Source organism: Azolla caroliniana, unplaced genomic scaffold, assembly GCF_043228905.1.
Source record: "Azolla caroliniana isolate FFs.n. ecotype wild unplaced genomic scaffold, voAzoCaro1.0.p SCAF_8, whole genome shotgun sequence".
Lineage (NCBI taxonomy): Eukaryota > Viridiplantae > Streptophyta > Polypodiopsida > Salviniales > Salviniaceae > Azolla > Azolla caroliniana.
Window position 1 is genome coordinate 21,913,666 of NW_028230443.1, and position 19,775 is coordinate 21,933,440.

Genomic DNA, 19,775 nt, shown 5'->3' on the forward strand with positions numbered 1-19,775 from the left:
CTATACTTCCATCATGTTTTCATTTGTCTTTTGTAGCATACACCAATAACCAAAACAATGTTTGACAAGGTTGCCAAACCTTGGTACTAACATTCATATCGTTTTATTGTAAGCTATATGTATGTATGTATTTAAATTGTGATCATTTTGATTTTTGTATCGGAAGTTACCCATTGAAAAGGTACATAATTATAAGTGGCAAGCCTCCGAGATCCAAATGTCATATCAATAAGAAAGTAATCCGTCGTTACATTTTTGCTACTAGTTATTCAATGAAAGACAACGGTGAGCAATATGTTTATGATGCTAGATTCTTTTTTTGCTCTTTGTTTTTTGTGTGATCACTACGTTCATTTGTTGGTGGTTTTATGCAAATTTCTAAAGCAATTAAATTAGGATTAATGTAAAAGCTCTAAATCCTTGTCACTTTTGAAGCAAATGAATAGAATTTTGGTTCCCCACTTGAAAAATATGTCAAAGTCAACAAAATAGATGAAATGGTGTGTTTACGGCTTCGATTGGAGGGCCGAAATGTAATCATAAACTTGGAACTAATCAGATTACTACTTGTGAATTAGTAGTGATTATTGCCAAAGATTCAATGAAGATTTGATTGCACATTGATCAATATAATTGAAAAGGAGATTCTATAATGCTATCTCAAGAACTTCTAAAAACTTTTGGATTGGTAGAGTCATAAAGGAGATTTTGTCATGCTATCTCAACAACTTCCAAGAACTATTTCAAGAATTTGTGTCATAGTAGCTAGTTGCGGCAAATATAGATGAAACCGCACTAGTGAGTATCAAACTAGGCATATAAGCCTCAAGGGTCATTGCATGTGTGGAACATTTATGTGACATCTAACATAATCTTAGATATTCCTCGTGGAGTCTTGTTAAGGCTCAATATTGTCTATGAACAACCGATGCATAAAAAGTACAAGTACAAGATGCACCGTAGATGTGAAAGCTAGATTCATAAGAAGGGTTTTGTATAATTACGAGAAATACCCCTCATCACACACACACACGAAACCTTGATAATTACAACAAATACTCCACTCAATTTTCACACATTCAAACATGAACGCTTGATTGATAAGGAGGATTTTGTATAATTACAAGGAATACCCCTCTCGATTTTCATACACAGACATGAAAGCTTGTTTCATAAGAAGGGTTTTGTATGCTTACGAGAAATGCCCCTCTCAGGTTTTCACACATAGACATGAAAGCTTGATTCACACATAAGAAGAGTTTTGTATAATTACACGGTACACCCCCCTCGATCTTTACACACATACAAGAAAGCTTGATTCATAAGAAGGATTTTTGTATAATTACACGAAATGCCCCTCTACGTTTTCAAAATGCAGAAAAGAGTTGTAAATGCCCATCAAACCATATCTTGTTCACATGAAATCCGAACAAACAAAACCAAGCTTATTGCTGAGAACAATACAACAGAAGAAAAGACACAGTTGCTTCTTCTTCTTCTTCTTCTTCTTTCTGCAGAAAGCGTCAGAAAAATGATTTCTATGCGAGAAGAAGACTTCCAAAGTAAAATGGAAACCAATTTCAGACTTACCCATAAATGCATTCTGTGAATAAACGCATGAAAGAATCGAACTTACCATTTTTTATTTATTTCTTGACCGTGAGAAATAAATTAGATAGATGATGAATTCTTTTAATCCAATCAGTGTTTATATATATGGATATATATAAATATGTATTTAACTTTTATATACGTATATACAGGGGAGGCAAAGGTTGTGATTGTGGGCAATGGAGGAGTGGGAAAGACAAGCATGATTCGACAGTATTGTAAAGGATGCTTTCCTGAGGATTACAAGAAGACAATCGGTGTCGATTTCCTTGAGAGACACCAGTGAGTCTTTTTCTTCTCTTAAAAGTTAAACCTAGCCTTTATTTACCTATTCACTAATAATGTTTCGGGCTTTTCTGTGAAATTAAGGGTTTAATTATATATTTGTCCACATATTTTATCATATATCTTCCTAGAAATGAATTTGTTGAATCTATACAGAGAAAAATCGTAGTTCTCCATTCCCTTTTTCTTTCATTTTTCTGAAAAGCACTGAGTGAACTTATACAAATATCTGGATTTGGATAGGGTTTTCAGTTTTGTTTTTCCATCTTTCTTGAATGAATTCCCACAGCATCTTAGAATGGGTTTCTGTGGAAATTAAGGTTGCAAATTAGAGGATCTTGTAACCCTAGTTTTCAAATTTGTTTAATTTCTAAAGAAGTAAGGAGTCATTCAATAAATTGAGACATATAGTGGGTAGTGTTTATATAGGGCTTAGTTTCTGTGGAGAATTGTAGTGGTCCATAATTTGTTTTTAACTGTAGAAAAGCTTTCCATGAATTTATGTGTGTCTGGATAGGAGAAAAATACACAATGTCTTTGCAGGAATTTATATCATACTTTATGGGACAGGAAGGGATGTATGTAACGCCCCATTGAGCAGAATAACACGCAATGATGCCATGAATCCTCAAAAGTTAGCCACAAAACTGTGAATGTTTGAAGTGTCCAACTAGTCTGCTCTATCAAGTATTTCACCCGCATGAGTTGTCACTAAGACTTCCTGAGTAGTGCTTGTCTACTGTGTTCAAATCTGTAACTAGGGCCTTCCTTGTACTGCATGAGTAGAAGTCTGTAATTTGTGTATGAAAAGGTCCTTTATGTCCTGGTTTGCTACACAGAGGGAGGTCTATTTATGTCTATATATCCCTTGGCATATCTGATCTGAGCTAAGTTCCAAAAACCTAAAAATATGGAAGAGGTCAAGTTGAACACATAGAAATGTGGGCATAGAGTGTAGAGAGGCTGTAAAGGGAAGAAAGGGTGACAATATATGTGGGAGGGTAGAAAGGTACACAATTTTTGTTCTGAATTGTCTATTATGCTGACTTTTGCCTCTCAATATTACTTCCATTCTTACTTAAGAAGAATGCAGAACATAAAAATTACATATAGGAAATTAGGATCCATTGACCTCACGAAAGTGGTTGGTGCTATGGTATATATCCAACCTAATGTGGGACTCCAATACGCGTTAAGTATCACGATATTTAGAATATCATTCCCTTATCCAGAAGAGGCACACTAGAAGATAATAGACGTATAGAAACACACACAAAATGGCAAAAAAGGAAGGATAAGAAACCATTGAAGAATATTACCCGTCCCATGCAATATTTGCAATGACAGTTTACGGCCTGCTCCTATATCCTTGGTGACTATGATCAGAGTATCATAGAAAAGTGGATGTCTACCAGGTAAGGTAAATTTCTTGCTTCTTTGTTGTGTTCAAGGTACTCATAAATGGCTGAGAGTTGGAGAAAGGCATCTCGGTCACAAATAGTTGAGATTTGGGAGTCATAATACACACTCACACTAATTTTGAGTTTGAATACCATGAATAATTCAACGAACAATCCTCTACTTCGGCATTATACAATATACATAACATGCCACATATGCAAGGAGGTTATTAAAATTCTGTTTCATTTTTTCTTGGATCACTGGAAGATATGTGAAGAGCATGAATGAGGACGTTAAATTAATGTTATGGGATACAGCTGGCCAAGAAGAATTTGACTCCATGACCCAATCTTATTATCGAGGTTTGGAGTCAAATCAATTTATGTTATGCTTCCAGGAGAGAATTGTCACCTTGTCATTCTCCCACCTCAAGAGATTTAAATTCTTTCTTATAGTCAATTAATTTCAGGAGCCAAGGCGGCTATCATTTGCTTCTCCACAACGGATAGAAAATCCTTTGAAGCAATAAGAAGTTGGAAAAAGAAGGTAAAATGCTTTCATATTTTAAATGGAAGTTGTTGATTCAAGAAACTTTAGGAACAAGATTTTGTGTGGTACTAGGTGGAGGAGCAATGCAGGAACATACCTATGGTCCTTGTACAAAACAAACTTGACCTTCTAGACCAAGTTGCTGTAGAAAGGTATGCATTTCACTTATTTTTCCCAAGTAATATATACTTATGGATAAAATGAAGCTAATATATTAGCAAAGTGGAGATATATAAAAGTATTCATGTTGTTTTTGAACCATGTATGAATCAAGCTTTAATTTGCTGGAGCAAAAATAACTCCCAAAATAAAAACCCATTTTTACGATTCATATACAATTTGGAAAACCATTTGAAGTGTTGGAGTTGAATAATAGTGCCTATGTCTTGTCTATGTGGTCATATAAAGGCTATGATCATGTAAAATTTCTTGTCACTTAAATGAAATAAACACTTAAATAAAATCATAGGTCATAATAATGAAGTTGTGGTGGGTTATTAGCTGTCATGTATATCTACTTTTTCGTATAAATAAATTCAACAAGGTTTTCTGGCTATTTGGTTGCATCCGCAATCGTTTTATGTGGATCAAATATTGGGTTTTGGGTTTGTGGATGGATCTGATAAATGACTTCATTTGGTGTTTATAATCAGCATAAACAGAAGATGGGCAAACATTTGTTTCTGATTTACTTTCAATAATGACATGATTGTGTAAAGTTTCCTATTTGTAAAGTGAGAAGACTCCATTAAAAAGCATTTGGACATTGTTTAATAGATTGTATGTTCTAGGTGATTAACACTAAAGTAATAACCCTGGGGCTTAGCTTAAAATTTTGGAGAGACTCATGAATATGGAAATTCAATATTGCTATATATATGAGTGAATAGGGTGCATTTGCTTTCTTGCCTTCACTTGTTTGAACTAGGTAACATCAATGCAGACATGAGAGTGAAGCTCTTGCAGAAACATTGGGGTTACGCTTTTATCGTATTTGTGTGAAACAAAATCTTTATGTTGAAGAAGGTAATCATTTGTTCAAGCCTCTAGTTTTTAGTAATGACTATATTCATAGTATGCAATTGCATATGCTCACATAATCATATTATTTATGTTTTGGATGTCTAGTGTTTGAATATTTAGCGGAACTTTATCTACAATGGGATTCGCAAGCAATAATGCAAACTCCAAGGATTGTCATTGGTAAGAAATTGTGCAAATTTTCAAAAACATTGAGAGGCGTTAATTTCATTTGGTAAAAAATAAAAGTACATGTCATATGCTTCCTTAGTTTAAGACCATGATAGAATTATGTAGAAATAACATAACTGTACGAAGAAGGCGATTTTTAATGTGGAGAATAAGCTCTCATGCGAAAACCCTCTATGCAAGGCAGCTCCAATATTATAGTAAAAGCCATCATCCTAGGAACATTAGCTCTTTTTTAAGTGTATTAAAAGACGTCTGGATGTATGCATTAGTATGAAGACAATATTAGGAAGAACATTACTTTGGAGGGTACATCGTCAACTAGCAAGATAGATATCGTTTTGACATCCATGGGTGACCGACTACAATGTATGACCAATTGCAAGAGTGAGTAAGAAAAGGGAAGAGCCTTAAGTTATCCAAAAAAATTTGTATTAGATATTGTTTCTCATAGACGTAAGCTCTTCACCCTCTCTTCCTACTAGAGGAAAGCTTCTATCTCTCTGATACATGTTCTCACCTTTCCATATGTGGGTTCAGACTGTCAGTATTTCTTGGCCTCCATGATTCACATGCACATCCTAATTCACACATCAGTTTAATGTGAATCTACATTGAACTATTCTTCTCTCGTCTCACTTTGCGCTTCCATCGTGAGGTTTTTGAATCCAATGCATCGTAAAAAGGCAAAATAGTTGTATCATTGATATATATTCATACACACACACCTACAGATGTGCGTTGTCGTGTTTAATTCTGAAAAAGGTGAAATACAATATGTCAATCCTCATGATGAAATTTTGAGTGTGTGATAGTGAAGAGTGTTTTCCATAACCATCAAAGGATACATAGCAAGGACAAAGTAGTAGTTGTGGTAGTTGAACAAGGGTTGCTAGAAGAGAGAACAGAAAGTCAATTTGTTTTATCACTAATATATTGTAAGCTAATGTTGATGGTCCCTTACTTGATCTTCAGCATGGGCCTTTTGCTTGCATTAGTCTATCCTGGACGTTAATAACCTATCTATCTCTCTACTTTTGCATGTGCCTTATCGAAATATAAAGTTAATGTTTTGTCTTTTCATGTCCTTTTCTACTTTTGCATTTGGTATTTGGAAATGTCATGTTAATGTTTTTTGTCTTTTCATGTCTTCTTTATAAAAACTGTTTTTACACTTGAATCATTTTGTTTGGCAGGATGGCCAAAGGAGCTAACAAATTCAAGTGTAAATCTACAAGAGAGATTGTATCAATTAGAATGTGCCAGCAAAAGTACCGCATGTAAAGATGTGAGCAATATTGAGAAGCTGTCCAAGGAAAAATGTAGGAAAAAACGTTTTGACTTGCAATGCAATATTCTTTAAGTTACTTCGTTAGTTCTACTAACATTGTGTGTTGCAAGAAGCTATGGGGAATCGGTATATAAATCTTATATTAACTGCTCTTTCTTCTTTGAGGGAAACTGATTGGATTCTTATAGAATGTAGTAATGCGTTTACTTTATGTCATGGTAATGGATTTGTTACGTTTATGTGTAATGGTATACATGGATTCATTTGACTTAAACACTTCATTAGTAACGTTCGTGTAAAATCATGAAAGTGACTAGAACAGGATAGTAATGTGATTAGGAATGAGTGATGCACATGTTCTAAATTTCTATTTGAGGATCTTTGAAATATGTCTTGGTTTCATTTATACTTTCAACGAAGATTAAGGTTAACTCATTGTGTTCCAAAAGCTAGGAATTTTATTACTAACCATTTATGTGGGGATGGAGCAATCTGGGGTATGTGATGGGAACTATATTAGACTTTAGTTGATGTACAAATAATCAGGCTTGGAAGCATCGTGAGAATGTTGTTTTACAAGGATTAGAGCATGATGTGAGTATGCAGTGTAGATACTTCCAAAAACTAAACATTCCAAGTATGATAGACCTTGGAAACCTTGGCAATGTGGGTAGAATGATCTTAGATTTGAATGTGACCTTTCACCAAGACATTGACTCAAATTTGAATGTTACATTTTCACCAAGATATTGATTGACGTCTTAAGCTAATGCCTTTATATTTGTGTATGGGATTGCACAAGTGGACCATAATTGTGTGTAGATTAGTGTAAGAGATAGTCTTTCTACCATAGGTCTTATCTTTGAAAATTTTGATGTAGATGTAGATAGTATTCATATGGGAGAACAGTCACATGTCAAGATTTCTTTAATTAAATTGCCGACAAATGCATTTACCATATGTAATAGCTATTGGATACTGCAATAATTCAGATTGCTCATTATTTGTGAATGTCATGTATTAGGAACGTAATTATGCATACCATTGATATATTAAGGTATGTGTTTTTGGGTGGATTGAGATACTTTGTCTTGAAGTTTGCAAAATTTTCAAGAAGGTTAATGTTTAACATAATTTACCTCTATCTAAATTCCTATGAGTGAACATTAGTTGCTACACTATTGCTACATTATGTGAAGTTGTAAGGCTGAATCTTATACTCTCAAAAATAATAATTTGTGTGTGCAACCTTGATTACTTTTAAATATATCAATACACTCTTTTGCAATGGGAACGTGTCTAGGCGGTTTAACACCATGTGCCAATGGCAATATGACACTTGGCCAGGCTAAACATGCAAATCCTTTGATACGTGCCTTCGTCTTTGGGAGATTCACATCTTACTAGCCCTTCTCCTAATTGAGGCAATTTGTCCCCTACCTTCATGCAGAGTCTATATTATCCTTCCGATCTTGAGAAGTACACCATGATAATTTTCCTCCCTAAAATCAACTTGAACACATGCTTCATGTAGAAAGTAGGAGTGGAAATCATGGGCTACCTCCTCATTTTCTTGTAGATTCTCTTATTTTCTTGACAACATATTCACAACATTGTTGTTGTGTGGCTCAATATGTGTCAACTTTGTCTAGATCAAGAGACTTGATGTATGAAATCCAACAGAGTATTGCTAAATTTGGTATAATGCAACATGTTATCATCCTAGAATGGGGAGGCAATCCATGTTAATGATTATGTCTACTTCAATGTACTTTCGATTAAGTATTTATTTTGGATGCAATCCCCCATTACCTAAGCATACCCTCTTCCTTGCATATATATTTGTTATCTTTAACTATGAACTTAGCTAGTTAGCAATGATATGGACAAAAGAAGTAGACTCATCCAACCTTCTTCCTTTTCCCTAAATTTGGGCTAGTTTGACTTCCACAATTGTCGACATGTGTGCGCATTCCTTCTATTCAATTATTTGGCCTTCCCAAAACCTCGCTTCCGTCATTTACTTTTGTTAATAGTCAGGTAATTAACTAGGGTTAATTAGTGTCTAATTATGTGAGTAGTTAAGCAACGGAAGGTTATGTAATACGTGTGTGAGAGGAAGATACACTTATGAAAAATAATATAAATGGGGGAATGATTAACGAGAGTGTATATTAAAAAGTATCACAATGAGGTATATATACATCTCATGGGCAAAGGTGCACATGTGTGAGTAGAATATAGGTACAAACGTGTAAGTCCTATGGGAGTGGAGGATCTACGATGTATCCCACTCAAGTACAAAATCCTATTTAAGGCTTTAAGGTCAACACACTAACTAGATTCTATCTAGGTAACTACTAAGTTACGTGTGTTGGCTAACTAACTAAATCTAGTTGAGCTTGTTATCTCAACAACTTTAGTATGTGTACCACCAATTCTCTGCTCATGTTAGATTATGCTCTCATGGCATGTTGGTGATGCCCTGATTTCTCTTAATCGTGACTAAGGTTTTAGAAGTTCCACTTCCTTTGTTTGCCTTCCTCTTAGCTCTACCTCACCCATGCCTGCACCATAACATGTTAGTCAAACTAGATCGAAGACTTCTTATGTTCCTATGAAATTCATTATCTCCAATGTCCCCCTCCACCCAACCTACCCACACTTCCTCCTCATATCCTTTGTCCACAGTCCCACCTCACCCTTGCATCTCTGCTACCCCCATTAACTCCTCATATTCTTTTTTGTGTTTTGGTTGGATGCAAGATATAAAAAAGTGATATGGTAGATGGGATGCAACACATTTGCCTCATGATGCATCACTAGATTCCTCTTTAAATGAGGCTTTTTTGCAACGCCAATGTATCATGACATGGGACAAATGTGGAGGCTCACGCTTCACACATTATACTACACATGTTGTACCTAGCTACAAAACCATGTTCTTTGCGGAACGGGGAAACTGTACACATCAATACATGTTAGAGCCCATCCCATTTGTTTGGCATTCGAACCATTGCTTCCATGCAACTTAACTCACATGCATTGTGATGTGAGACAAGGCGTTGGGGCACAAGTGATGAGAGTGGTCGACTATGCACACTTTGCCCTAAACAAGTTTGAGAGTTTGAGTATCACACTTTTGATCATATTTGACCATGCTTTCCACACATCTTCGACCAAGCCCAATCCTTGCACAAATTTCTCTCACAACCAGAATGTGCACTCTCGATTGCAATATTCATTGGTAAAGTTCTTGAACATCGAGAGTTGCTAATCACTTTCACACGTATCACGTGAAATGTAATATTTTTTGTCTCATAGGTCATATTTGACCTCTGAAGATGATAATAGAATCTATCTATCTCTCAATCATTTCCGTAATTATAAACATAAGCAAAGCTTGTAATTATCGAAAGTGTGGATGAATGAAAGCTAAGTTGTGTTGATGATTTCTCGTGGCATACCAGTTGACAACTATCATTGTCGTACATGTTGCCACAAGCCCAAATTTGGCAATCATGTCATCAAACAAAATGCCTAAATCCTTTGCAATTGCTTGAGTCAATGGATTGAAGGAATATCACCACTTAGTCAAGTATGAGCATTGCTTCATCCCTCACAAGCAACTAATTGAATTTATGTTGTATTCAAGGGATGCTTCAAGCACCATTATATTTTGGTAAGCGTTTGGAGCTCGTTGCGAAACCCACATTGTGCTATCTAGGAATACTCTTCAATGTTAAATGCATCTAAAGTTGCCCATTTGAAGCACATCTATGTAGTGTGACCCATCCAAATGAAGATATTTGTCGTGCTTTGACAACCCAAATTTAAAATGAGGTCTACTTTTTTGACATAGAAACAATGATTGAGACGAGGGAATATATTGACCAAGAGCACCATGAGCTTATGGAGGTAATAAGTGAGGTCCATTGACTTGACCGAAGTGGGCACAAGAAATCATGTAGTCGTTCCATCAACAATAGTTCCAATTTCACTTGAAGTTGCCAAAACAGTCAAGCTTGACCTAATGTTGCTAACCATACCTCTTACAAGTGTGTATGATGATGAAAATAATGGCCATCCTCGAGCTCGAAAGCTTTGCAAAAGTGGCTCATGACCCTCAATGGGAGGAGGCAGGTTTATGAAGAGGTATAGGCTACCTATGACAACGAAAGTGTGGGATCTCGTCTCTCTCTATGACACACACACACACACACACACACACACACATCTTACTTAATCCATTTTGTTGCATAGAAATATATTCTTTGGACGTTCTTCACCCAAATGGTAGTCCATCACTATAGTAAAAATGCATAGTCCACTTGTGAATCTCGGAAAACTCTTTCCATTGTGCACTGTCTCTCTTTATTGTAGAGTGACATAGTCATTAGACCAACAAACGGGCACGCTAAACTTGCTTCGTCCATTTGAATTCCATGCTTTTTTAAGTATTTGTTCCCAAACAGATCAAACATCAATAGGCGATTCACCATGTTGGCGGTTTGCCATTACTATCAGGCGACATATCCACATGAAAATTGTTGCAAGTCTGGACATGTGATCCTACCATTACTATCAGGCGACATATCCACATGAAAATGGTTGCGAGTTCGGACATATTTGATCTTGCCATTACTATCAGGCGACATATCCACATGAAAGTGGTTGCGAGTCCGGACATAATTGATCCTGCCATTACTATCAGGCGACATATCCACATGAAAATGGTTGCGAGTCCGGACATGTGATCCTGCCATTACTATCAGGCGATATAACCACATGAAAATGGTTGCGAGTCCGGACATGTGATCCTGCCATTACTATCAGGCGACATATCCACATGAAAATGGTTGCGAGTCCGGACATATATGATCTTGCCATTACTATCAGGCGACATATCCGCATGAAAATGGTTCAAGTCCGGACATGTGATCCTGCCATTACTATCAGGCGACATATCCACATGAAAATGGTTGCGAGTCCGGACATCTCATAGGAGGAGATGAATTCTAAAGAATGAGAGACAGTAAGTACCACATGAATTCTAAAGAAGAAAAGAAGACGCCAAGAGGAGGAAGAAGTGTGAATGAGACAGAAGAGGGGTTTTTGTGGAGAGGGAGGAATCTGAGGACGTGGCATGCCTCAGAGACGTCCGATCCCACCATCCGACGGCTCACATCTGCCCAACCGGCTCCGATGCTAGCGGTCAGATTCCTCCTCTTCTCCTTCATGGATAAGGGAACTTCCATTGCTTCCTACTTCCCTCTTCACTCGAACCCACCATTGATACTGCAGATATTGAAGTGGGTTCTCTCTCTCTCCTAACCTAAACCTAAACACAGTTTCCCCTTCCCCCTCCCTTTCTTCTGAACTGTTGCTGGAAAGCTCGGGTTTTATGGCCAATCTTCAGTTATATATGCACACTATTGATGTATGCTTCACAAGCATCCAGAGATAAAATAAAATAAAAAAATAAAAACATGGGCTTTCGCACAAATTTGGAAATTTTCTCCATCTTTTGACATACATAACTTGGATTTGAAATCAGAGCCACGGGGGGTCCATTTTCTGTGTGCTTTCAATCCGACCCAGGTGTTTTCTCCACATACATTTTGGAGGTTTTTGAAACTGTGAAATATTATGTAGGATAATGGTGCCTGTGCCCATTTCACTTCAACATTGTTCTTGTCACATTATACTACGCCCAGCAACTACTCCGGAATCGGTCAGGTAAGCATTTTGTATCGTGTCTACCAAAATAAAGCATGATTTTTTATTGTTTTTCTCCTCATTTTACTTGGTTTTTCTTATGAGGGTTGGCATAGGGTGCTCATTTGTTGACAGAAAACAGCAATTCTTGATGGTTTTCACATTATTTCTGTTGTAGCTTTTCTTATGTGGTTTATTTTCTTCATGTAGTTATAGGATTTTGTCACTAGGATATGGAAAACATGCTTTCTTGTTTGTTTTCTTTTAGTTCACTTGGTTTAACCTGTGAGGGTCTCTTGACATCAGACTGAGTCAGTAGATATAGAAAACATGGTTTCTTGTTGATTTTCACGTGATTTCGCGTAGATTTCGCAATGAGGGTCCTCATCGAAGCACAGCCTACAAGGTTCACTTAGATTAAATCATGATTGTTTTCTTCTTCATATCCACACAGGGTTTAGTTGTTTAGGGCTCAGTGTAAAGGGTTTAGGATAATTGGTTACAGGAAACTGAAGAATTTGATTGGATTAAACCAGTAATTAAGTAAGCATACATACCTCCTGGCTAAAAGAGAACATGCATTCTTATTGGTTTTCACATCATTTCCATAGTTATCCTTATGAATCTATATTTCTTACAGGCTTGAGTCACTTAGATCACAATCTAAAGGGTTTAGTATAGTCGGTCATACATATTGTCTGCCATGGCAGCCGAAGAATGTGACCAAGATTGACAAGTCAACACTGGTCAGGTAAGCATCTATATCTCTAACCAAAAGAAAATATGGTTATCTATTTGTTTTCACACGATTTCACTATAATTTTCATCCTGAGGGTGTCTTTCCTCATCTTGGTCACCTTGGCACAGGGTCGAGTCCTTTAGATCACAGTCTAAAGGATTTCAGATAATTGTTCATGGATCTTGTATACCTAGGCAGCCAAAGAATGTGGCGAGTATTGAAGCATCGGCCAGGTAAACATACATATAACCAAAAGCTAACGCTGTATTCTGTTGTGTTTCATGTTGGTTTTCACATAGTTTTCATCATATTGGCACAGGGATGAGTCATTTCGACCTCAGTCTAAGGGGTTTAGTATAATTGGTCATAGATCCTGTGTACCATGGCAACCAAAGGATGCAACCAGGATTGAAGCAACTCTAGCTGTGGAGACTAGAGTAGTAACTGCTGATGAGACAATAGCTCTAGCAACAGAAGCTTTAGCACGAGCAAGGGCCGCAGAAGCGGCTGCTGCAGTTGCCTTGGCAAGAGCCGCCGCTCAAGCGGCGAAAGATGCTGCAGCACTTGCAAATTCAAGTCGCCGGAATGAATTCTTGGAGGATTTTCCTTCAGAGAAAGACCTTTTACTGTTAGAACGTGCAAGGCTGAGTGAAATGGAGAATGATATATTTGAGGTTTCTGATATAGCTCCCACATCATTAGAACCGCCAAACAACATTTCCCAGGAAGGGACTGGCTTGAATGATGAAGGAGATACTTCTATAATGGACTTTTCTCATGCTTTGCAACTGGATACTTTCCATGATCTGAATGGAGAAACGTCACTTCAAAATGAAATGGTTGCTTCCCCTAAAAGGAAAGGTCCAGTTGCAGCAAAATCTAAGCGACGCGGAGAAAGGTTAGAGAAACGAAGACGTGCAAAAGTAAAATCTGGAAAGGCAGCCGATGCTACTGCTGCAGCTGTTGAAGCAGCTGCGATTTCAGCTTCCAAACAGGGTAGGTCCAGGAAAGCAATTAATCAAGTTTCAACTGATCCAATTCGGTCCTTCCTAGCATCAAATGGCTCAAGGAGATCTAAGCTTCTAACAGCTACTGAGGAAATTGAATTTTCTCGTAAAGTTCAGGTGATAACACATTTTGCATCTCAGAGCTTCTTGTCTCATGTTTGTATAGGATTAATACAGAGATACTAAATTGTTAGTTCTTCTTGATGGTTTGAGGAGGCAGGACCTATTGAAAATGGAGGCAGTAAAGACAAGTCTAGTAGAGCAGATAGGAAGGGATCCTACATTAGCTGAATGGGCGAAGGCTCTAGACATGGACGTTGGAGCTTTTTCAATTCGGCTGAATGAGGGTAGACAGGCAAAGGACAGGATGATACAATGTAATCTTAGACTTGTAGTCTCTGTTGCGAAGAAGTATCAAGGGAAAGGAATGACTGTGCAAGACCTTATACAGGTTAGCACAATTTCGAAAGTTGTTTATGCTGCATGATAAGAAATGCTGGCTAGTTAATGCTATTATGTATATGATGGAGGAAAATAATGATGTCAAGATTCTCCAAGTTTCACCTTTGAGATCCAGTCACTGCTAACAAAAAAGGACTCACCAAAAACTTAAAACAGGAACATGCTCCTACCCTAGTCAATCCATTTCTAGAATGTGGTCTGAAACAAATGATCTGCAATAGTTTGAAATACTCTTCAATAAAGAAAACAGTAAGTCTAATAGTTTGATTTGAGTCTTTTTAATGAATCCGTGGGGACAAGTTTGACTCTTACATATTACATGCGATGGTCATAACATTACACATAACTCATAACCTTTTGCATTTGGTTCGTATCTTAGTATGTGCAACCTTCAGCCTGCAACTTGTTTTCTCTCAATGGTTATTTCTGTAAAACATATTAATATGCTATTTTTCAAATTTATCTCTGAAACAAAATTTCATTACCCCAGTCACAATTTTCTTATGCCCTGATGCTGGATAACTACGGAACAATCATGATAGGCGATTTATTGACCAAGTTGTGTGGCTCAAGTTTAAAGGTAAACTGGAGCGAATGGGCCAAAGAACATGTACATTGAGCACAAAATCGAGCAGGTTTTAGGATGGTGCGCACTATTCATAGACCAAGTGCTGATTGTAAGAGTTCTTGTGGTGGAGGGTAGAGCTTCGTGAAAGAGGATATATTTCTGCTTTGTCGGTTTCTCAGAATCCTTTGGCACAGTGCCATGAGGTACACTGATGCAAACAATCGTGGACCAAAGAATATACAGTAGGGAGCTATGCATTGTATGAGTTGGCATAAGGAAAGGTTTAGATCTCAAGAGGAGTACCAGACAAGGTGGTCAGCACCATTGGGATAAAACAATGATGTCCTAGCCATCCACACTTACATAGATGAGTTGGGTGGACCCAGTGCATCTCTTGCCAGAGTACTCCTACCGATATTTCTATATGCATATGATATTAGTTTGATCTCATATTTCCTAGAAGACTCACAAAATATCTAGATGTTCTACCTGCATTTGATGAAGGAAACTCTTAGTGTGCAGCCAGTAGAGTCCACAAAATTAGATCTGTATTGGAAGTCACCGATGATATTATCTTTACATTGAACTCTTCAGAGGTTTGAAAAAAGTTCAGATGCCCTACATGCATTTTTGGAAGAAAATAATCTCTTTGGGATGGGTAAGACCAAGAATATGATACGTAACACAACTCAGGTATGGATGAATAGGCTGGACATTTAATGGACAACTAGTGCAGTACACAGAGTTTGAGAGTGGCATTGTTTGTGAATCTCTTTCATAGGAAAGATGCATTCACAGACAGACTCTAGAGGAGGGCAGCTTTGGGACATTTGAGAGTCAATGTGTGCATGGACAGTTCAAAGAATGGTTGCTCAAGACATTGATCACACCTGCCTTCTTTCGTTGAGAAAGATATGGAGATCAAACCTCTGTGATGTGAAAGATTGTAGAAACATTGAAAGGCATTTCCGTATGATAAGGAGCAAAACATAATTTCACATGAGATCACTAGAGCTGAGTTGCGAATAGGCCCAATATTGTGGAGGCACTTTTCGAAGCTTTGGTTTGTATAGATTCAATGTGAAAATTACCAAGGCATTGCTATCTACGGTTGGCTCTTGCCTCATTTATACAACTAGCAGAGGAAGGTGAAACAAATGTTGGTCTTCACAAATGAAATATTACTTTCAAGTACATGACATTGGAAGCTGGTACCATTTGATTATTGCCTTGAGTGACCATTTCTGGATATGACTAAGAGAAAAATAATATGATATGGTCAGATATTACCAAAGTGGACAGAAAAACAGCTTGGATGGTGTGAAAAGCCCAACTAGGCACAATAATGACTAATTATTATTCCCTGTAATGAGGCAGGTTTAGGCATCATCCCATCAACTGAGGATAGAGACCCGATGATATACAAATATAGCTGAAGGGATCTGCATTTGCCAGAGTTGTGATGAAGGAATTTAATCCGAGTATTACAGATGACATTCCCAGACTATTATGATATCAGAGGAATATATCATTGTTTACCTAGAGAAGGATGTAATCCTCTCCAAAAGTGGAGTACAAGAATCAAAGATGATTTGTTCTCTGTGTTCTAGAGATAAGGAGACATAGACATGGTATCTTGGGGGAGAATTTGACACTCATTGATCCACATTAGCAAATAGCTTTGACGAATTTCTTTCACAAGACTACTATTAGGGACAGTTCTCATGATGTATAAACAAACAGACTGGCCAAAGTGCAGTCACTATAGCTAGATTCATTGCTCTTTGTCAAGGATGTTGACTAAACTAGGCAGGGCCACCACCCTGATGTGCATATCTCCATAAGATCAAAACCATCATCACATGACCTCAGAGACTTTCCTCATCCCTACAATCATTCCATATTACATCACCCCATGATGGATATTTCCGATGGCAGCAAATTTAGTTCAATGGTAAGATTACCAACGTTGTTGGCTTTCATAATTACATTTGAAGCCGTTTAGTTTTAGGAAAATTGAGTAAAACAAATTTCATTTGTTGCTCACATTAACGAGTTAACCTAAACTGTTGACATTCATTTATCTCTCTCTCTTTCTTATGTAATTATATCTCATATGTATGAGTTATATTAACTAACATACACATGCTATTTGATATTAAATATTAGTGAGATATACACACCCGTGCATACTTACATATGCATACACAAGCACGTAATGCACTTATATAAATTTATATATTGTACCTAGGTATGAAGTTAACGATGGGCCAATGTCTAATTTCTGTTTTGTTTATTTGATACCATTGGAGACAACGTTCATCTTATGTTTTTCATATGTTATTTGAAGAATGTATAAATACGATAGGATAATACATCACTTAATTATCATTGGATGCAATGCCCATCATTATGTTCTTCGCATATTGCTTGAGGAATGTATAAATATGAATAGTATATTTATGCAGGGGAATGTGAATTGGTACTTTTAAAAAACCTATGATCAAAATGTTTGACTAAACCTTTTCCAACGCATTAAATTCATGGAAAGTGTTCTAAGATCCAACGTACGGCATATTTTCCATGTTGTATTCTCCAATATATCTTTGAAGAATTGCTACTTGCACACATTAAGTATCTTGTCCTAGCTGGCTGGATCTGGAATAGATGTGATAGGAGCCCAGCTTTCTGGTTCTATTATGAGTTTACAGAATCTTGTGCTAATGGAGAGTTTATGAATCTGCTAGTTAAGCAAAAATGAAGAGTGAGCTTATTTCACTTAATGCTAGCAAACGTCGAATGGGTTATGTGACAATAACTACCTGTTTTATTGTGCATAGTTTATTTTTTCTCTTTCAGATGTGACATTTTTTTCTATTTTCTTTTAATGAGTCTTTGCTATGGGAAAGTTTTCTTATTCTATGTTAGATATGTAAGTATCATGAATCAGATACCATGTTTTTGTTTCAGTTGGTTAGTAGATTTTTATTCTTAGTGGGGAAGGGAATGCCTGTAGCAGTTTTAGTTTATTCATGCTTTAAAAATACTTTTCTGTCTCTTTGGAAGATTGAGGGACTTGCAGGGCGAGAACCCAAACCACCATTTAAGTGCGCTGTTATTTGAAGCTATTAGCAACATTCTCTAATGCAGCGTTTTTGTTTTATTTTTTTGCCTCTGTTATGTAGGAGGGGAGCATGGGCCTAATTCGAGGATGTGAAAAATTTGACCCCGAGAAGGGTTTTAAATTCTCAACTTATGCGCATTGGTGGATAAGGCAAGCGGTTACGAGAGCAATATCTGTGCAGTCTCGGACTGTTCGTCTACCGGTAGGATATATATATTCTAACCAAACCATTTGTTATTCTTGTGTGTTATTTTCATGCATTATTTTAATCCTCAACCATTTGTTTAACGTTTAGGCTCACCTGCATGAGGTTATGTCACGCATCCGAAAAGCAAAAAGGATACTTTACCAGGAATATCAGCGACCAGCTCGTGAAAGTGATGTTGCCGAGATAATGGGAATGACTGTAGAGAAGCTAAGATCAATTGTAAGATCGACAAAGGCTTGCAGATCTTTGGAAAAACCAGTTGGTAAAGACCAGAGCTCAACCTTAGGGGTGAGTTTTTTATATGGCAACCTAAACTCATAAAACCCTAAATCTTTAATTCTCAAACCTTTTAGTATGGGTTACGTTAATCAAGCATGTGCAACCTTGTCTTTTAATGCCAACTTACATAAGTCTCCTGCAATCCTAAACCTAAATCAGCTAACCAAAACATGTTTTTAGTACTACAATTAAAATGTGTCACATTTTTTGTGCTTAACTCTGAACTGTAAACTCTAAAACCCTAACTGTAAACCAGGTAAGTATGAATAGGCTTTTAATAAGGAGCAATTCTGCTGATCAATAGGTATAAAACTTCTTCATTTTTCGTTTTTCTTATGCATTAGGAACTTATTGCTGATGACACACTGGAGGATCCAGAGTTGAGAATTGCAAGGCAGCTTTTAAAGGCTGACCTAAACAAGGTATTAAAAACTTTGAATGATAGAGAGATTGGGGTCATGAAGCTACGTTATGGACTTGAAGATGGGAGGATGAGGACTTTAGAGGAGATTGGGAGGGTATTTGGGGTGACGAGAGAGCGAGTTCGTCAAATTGAATCAAAGGCGATGAGGAAGTTAAAGCAACCAGATAGGAATGCAGTTTTGAAAGGATACATGGATGCTGATATCTGATGGAGTGTTTTCTCTTGATGGGCTGTAAATTTGTAAGACTAATAGTTATCATTAATAGCTTCATTAAAATTGTTCATCTTTCTTGTACTGAGAGTTCCATTCTTGATCGGCAGTTTGGCGCTTTTATAGGTGGTTTGATTCATCTAATCGCATTTGTATAATCGCGCGAGTAGTTAATACTCGTTTACATTCTTTCAATGAAGAATTGATATATATTCTTTTTTGTTTCAAGCATGTAGACATACCTATATTAAATAATTTGCATATGCTAGTACAAAAGTAAGAGATGGTTAGAGATAGAAACCCTTGCTACGTGCGTATGATATGTTTCGCAAATGATATCTCTACCATAGGTCGATCCAAAATAAAGAGGTCTCTAAAGTGACGAAAGCAGATGCGCCTTTATCTACCAGATGAAAAGGATGATGAATGTGTTGTCTACGAGGCCGAGGCCCACATGTACCACAAATTGCTATTGCCCAATCTATTTTAACCTCCTTACAATGTCTTGCTCGAGAGTCCATTTGTGTAGCTCTTGATTAACTTGTAGTATTAGGAGTAATGGAGCTAAAGAAAGTTATGATTGTTCTTTGTTGGTTAATTTGTGTGGTTGTGTTGTTGTCCTTTAACTTTTCCCTATGTCTCTGGGGTTCTAGCAAGAAAAGCCCCAACCATTGTTGGTCCTCATACGC

The 19,775-nt window shown here is 37.0% G+C and overlaps 2 protein-coding genes across 4 annotated transcripts; both read left to right on the forward strand.

Annotated features, from left to right (window-relative positions):
- Positions 1 to 1,424: 1,424 nt before the first annotated feature.
- LOC147861351 (uncharacterized) lies at positions 1,425 to 6,506 on the forward strand. 3 transcript variants are annotated; one of them, XM_087324040.1, is made up of 8 exons: positions 1,425 to 1,562; positions 1,764 to 1,893; positions 3,565 to 3,659; positions 3,767 to 3,843; positions 3,919 to 3,998; positions 4,790 to 4,872; positions 4,975 to 5,049; positions 6,252 to 6,506. In XM_087324040.1, the coding sequence occupies exons 1-8, from the start codon at positions 1,532 to 1,534 to the stop codon at positions 6,416 to 6,418; spliced, it is 738 nt and encodes a 245-aa protein (XP_087180166.1). In that variant the 5' UTR covers positions 1,425 to 1,531; the 3' UTR covers positions 6,419 to 6,506. The 3 variants fall into 3 exon arrangements, with proteins under 3 accessions (XP_087180166.1, XP_087180167.1, XP_087180168.1); XM_087324041.1 differs by lacking the exon at positions 3,565 to 3,659 and having other exon boundaries at positions 3,753 to 3,843; XM_087324042.1 differs by lacking the exons at positions 1,425 to 1,562; positions 1,764 to 1,893 and adding an exon at positions 2,115 to 3,311.
- Positions 6,507 to 11,462: 4,956 nt separating this feature from the next.
- LOC147861352 (uncharacterized) lies at positions 11,463 to 19,159 on the forward strand. Its single transcript, XM_087323389.1, has 9 exons — positions 11,463 to 11,560; positions 12,002 to 12,085; positions 12,705 to 12,815; positions 12,932 to 13,036; positions 13,123 to 13,927; positions 14,031 to 14,261; positions 18,026 to 18,166; positions 18,260 to 18,460; positions 18,796 to 19,159. The coding sequence occupies exons 2-9, from the start codon at positions 12,006 to 12,008 to the stop codon at positions 19,081 to 19,083; spliced, it is 1,962 nt and encodes a 653-aa protein (XP_087179515.1). The 5' UTR covers positions 11,463 to 11,560; positions 12,002 to 12,005; the 3' UTR covers positions 19,084 to 19,159.
- Positions 19,160 to 19,775: the final 616 nt, after the last annotated feature.

Coding starts and splice junctions, on each gene's coding strand:
- LOC147861352 (XM_087323389.1), top strand. CDS start 12,006: ATGGTGCCTGTGCCCATTTCACTTCAACATTGTTCTTGTCACATTATA. Junction 12,816..12,931: donor GACAAGTCAACACTGGTCAG/GTAAGCATCTAT, acceptor ACCTTGGCACAG/GGTCGAGTCCTTTAGATCAC. Junction 18,167..18,259: donor CTCGGACTGTTCGTCTACCG/GTAGGATATATA, acceptor TTTAACGTTTAG/GCTCACCTGCATGAGGTTAT.
- LOC147861351 (XM_087324040.1), top strand. CDS start 1,532: ATGATTTCTATGCGAGAAGAAGACTTCCAAA. Junction 1,563..1,763: donor GCGAGAAGAAGACTTCCAAA/GTAAAATGGAAA, acceptor ACGTATATACAG/GGGAGGCAAAGGTTGTGATT. Junction 4,873..4,974: donor AAATCTTTATGTTGAAGAAG/GTAATCATTTGT, acceptor TTGGATGTCTAG/TGTTTGAATATTTAGCGGAA.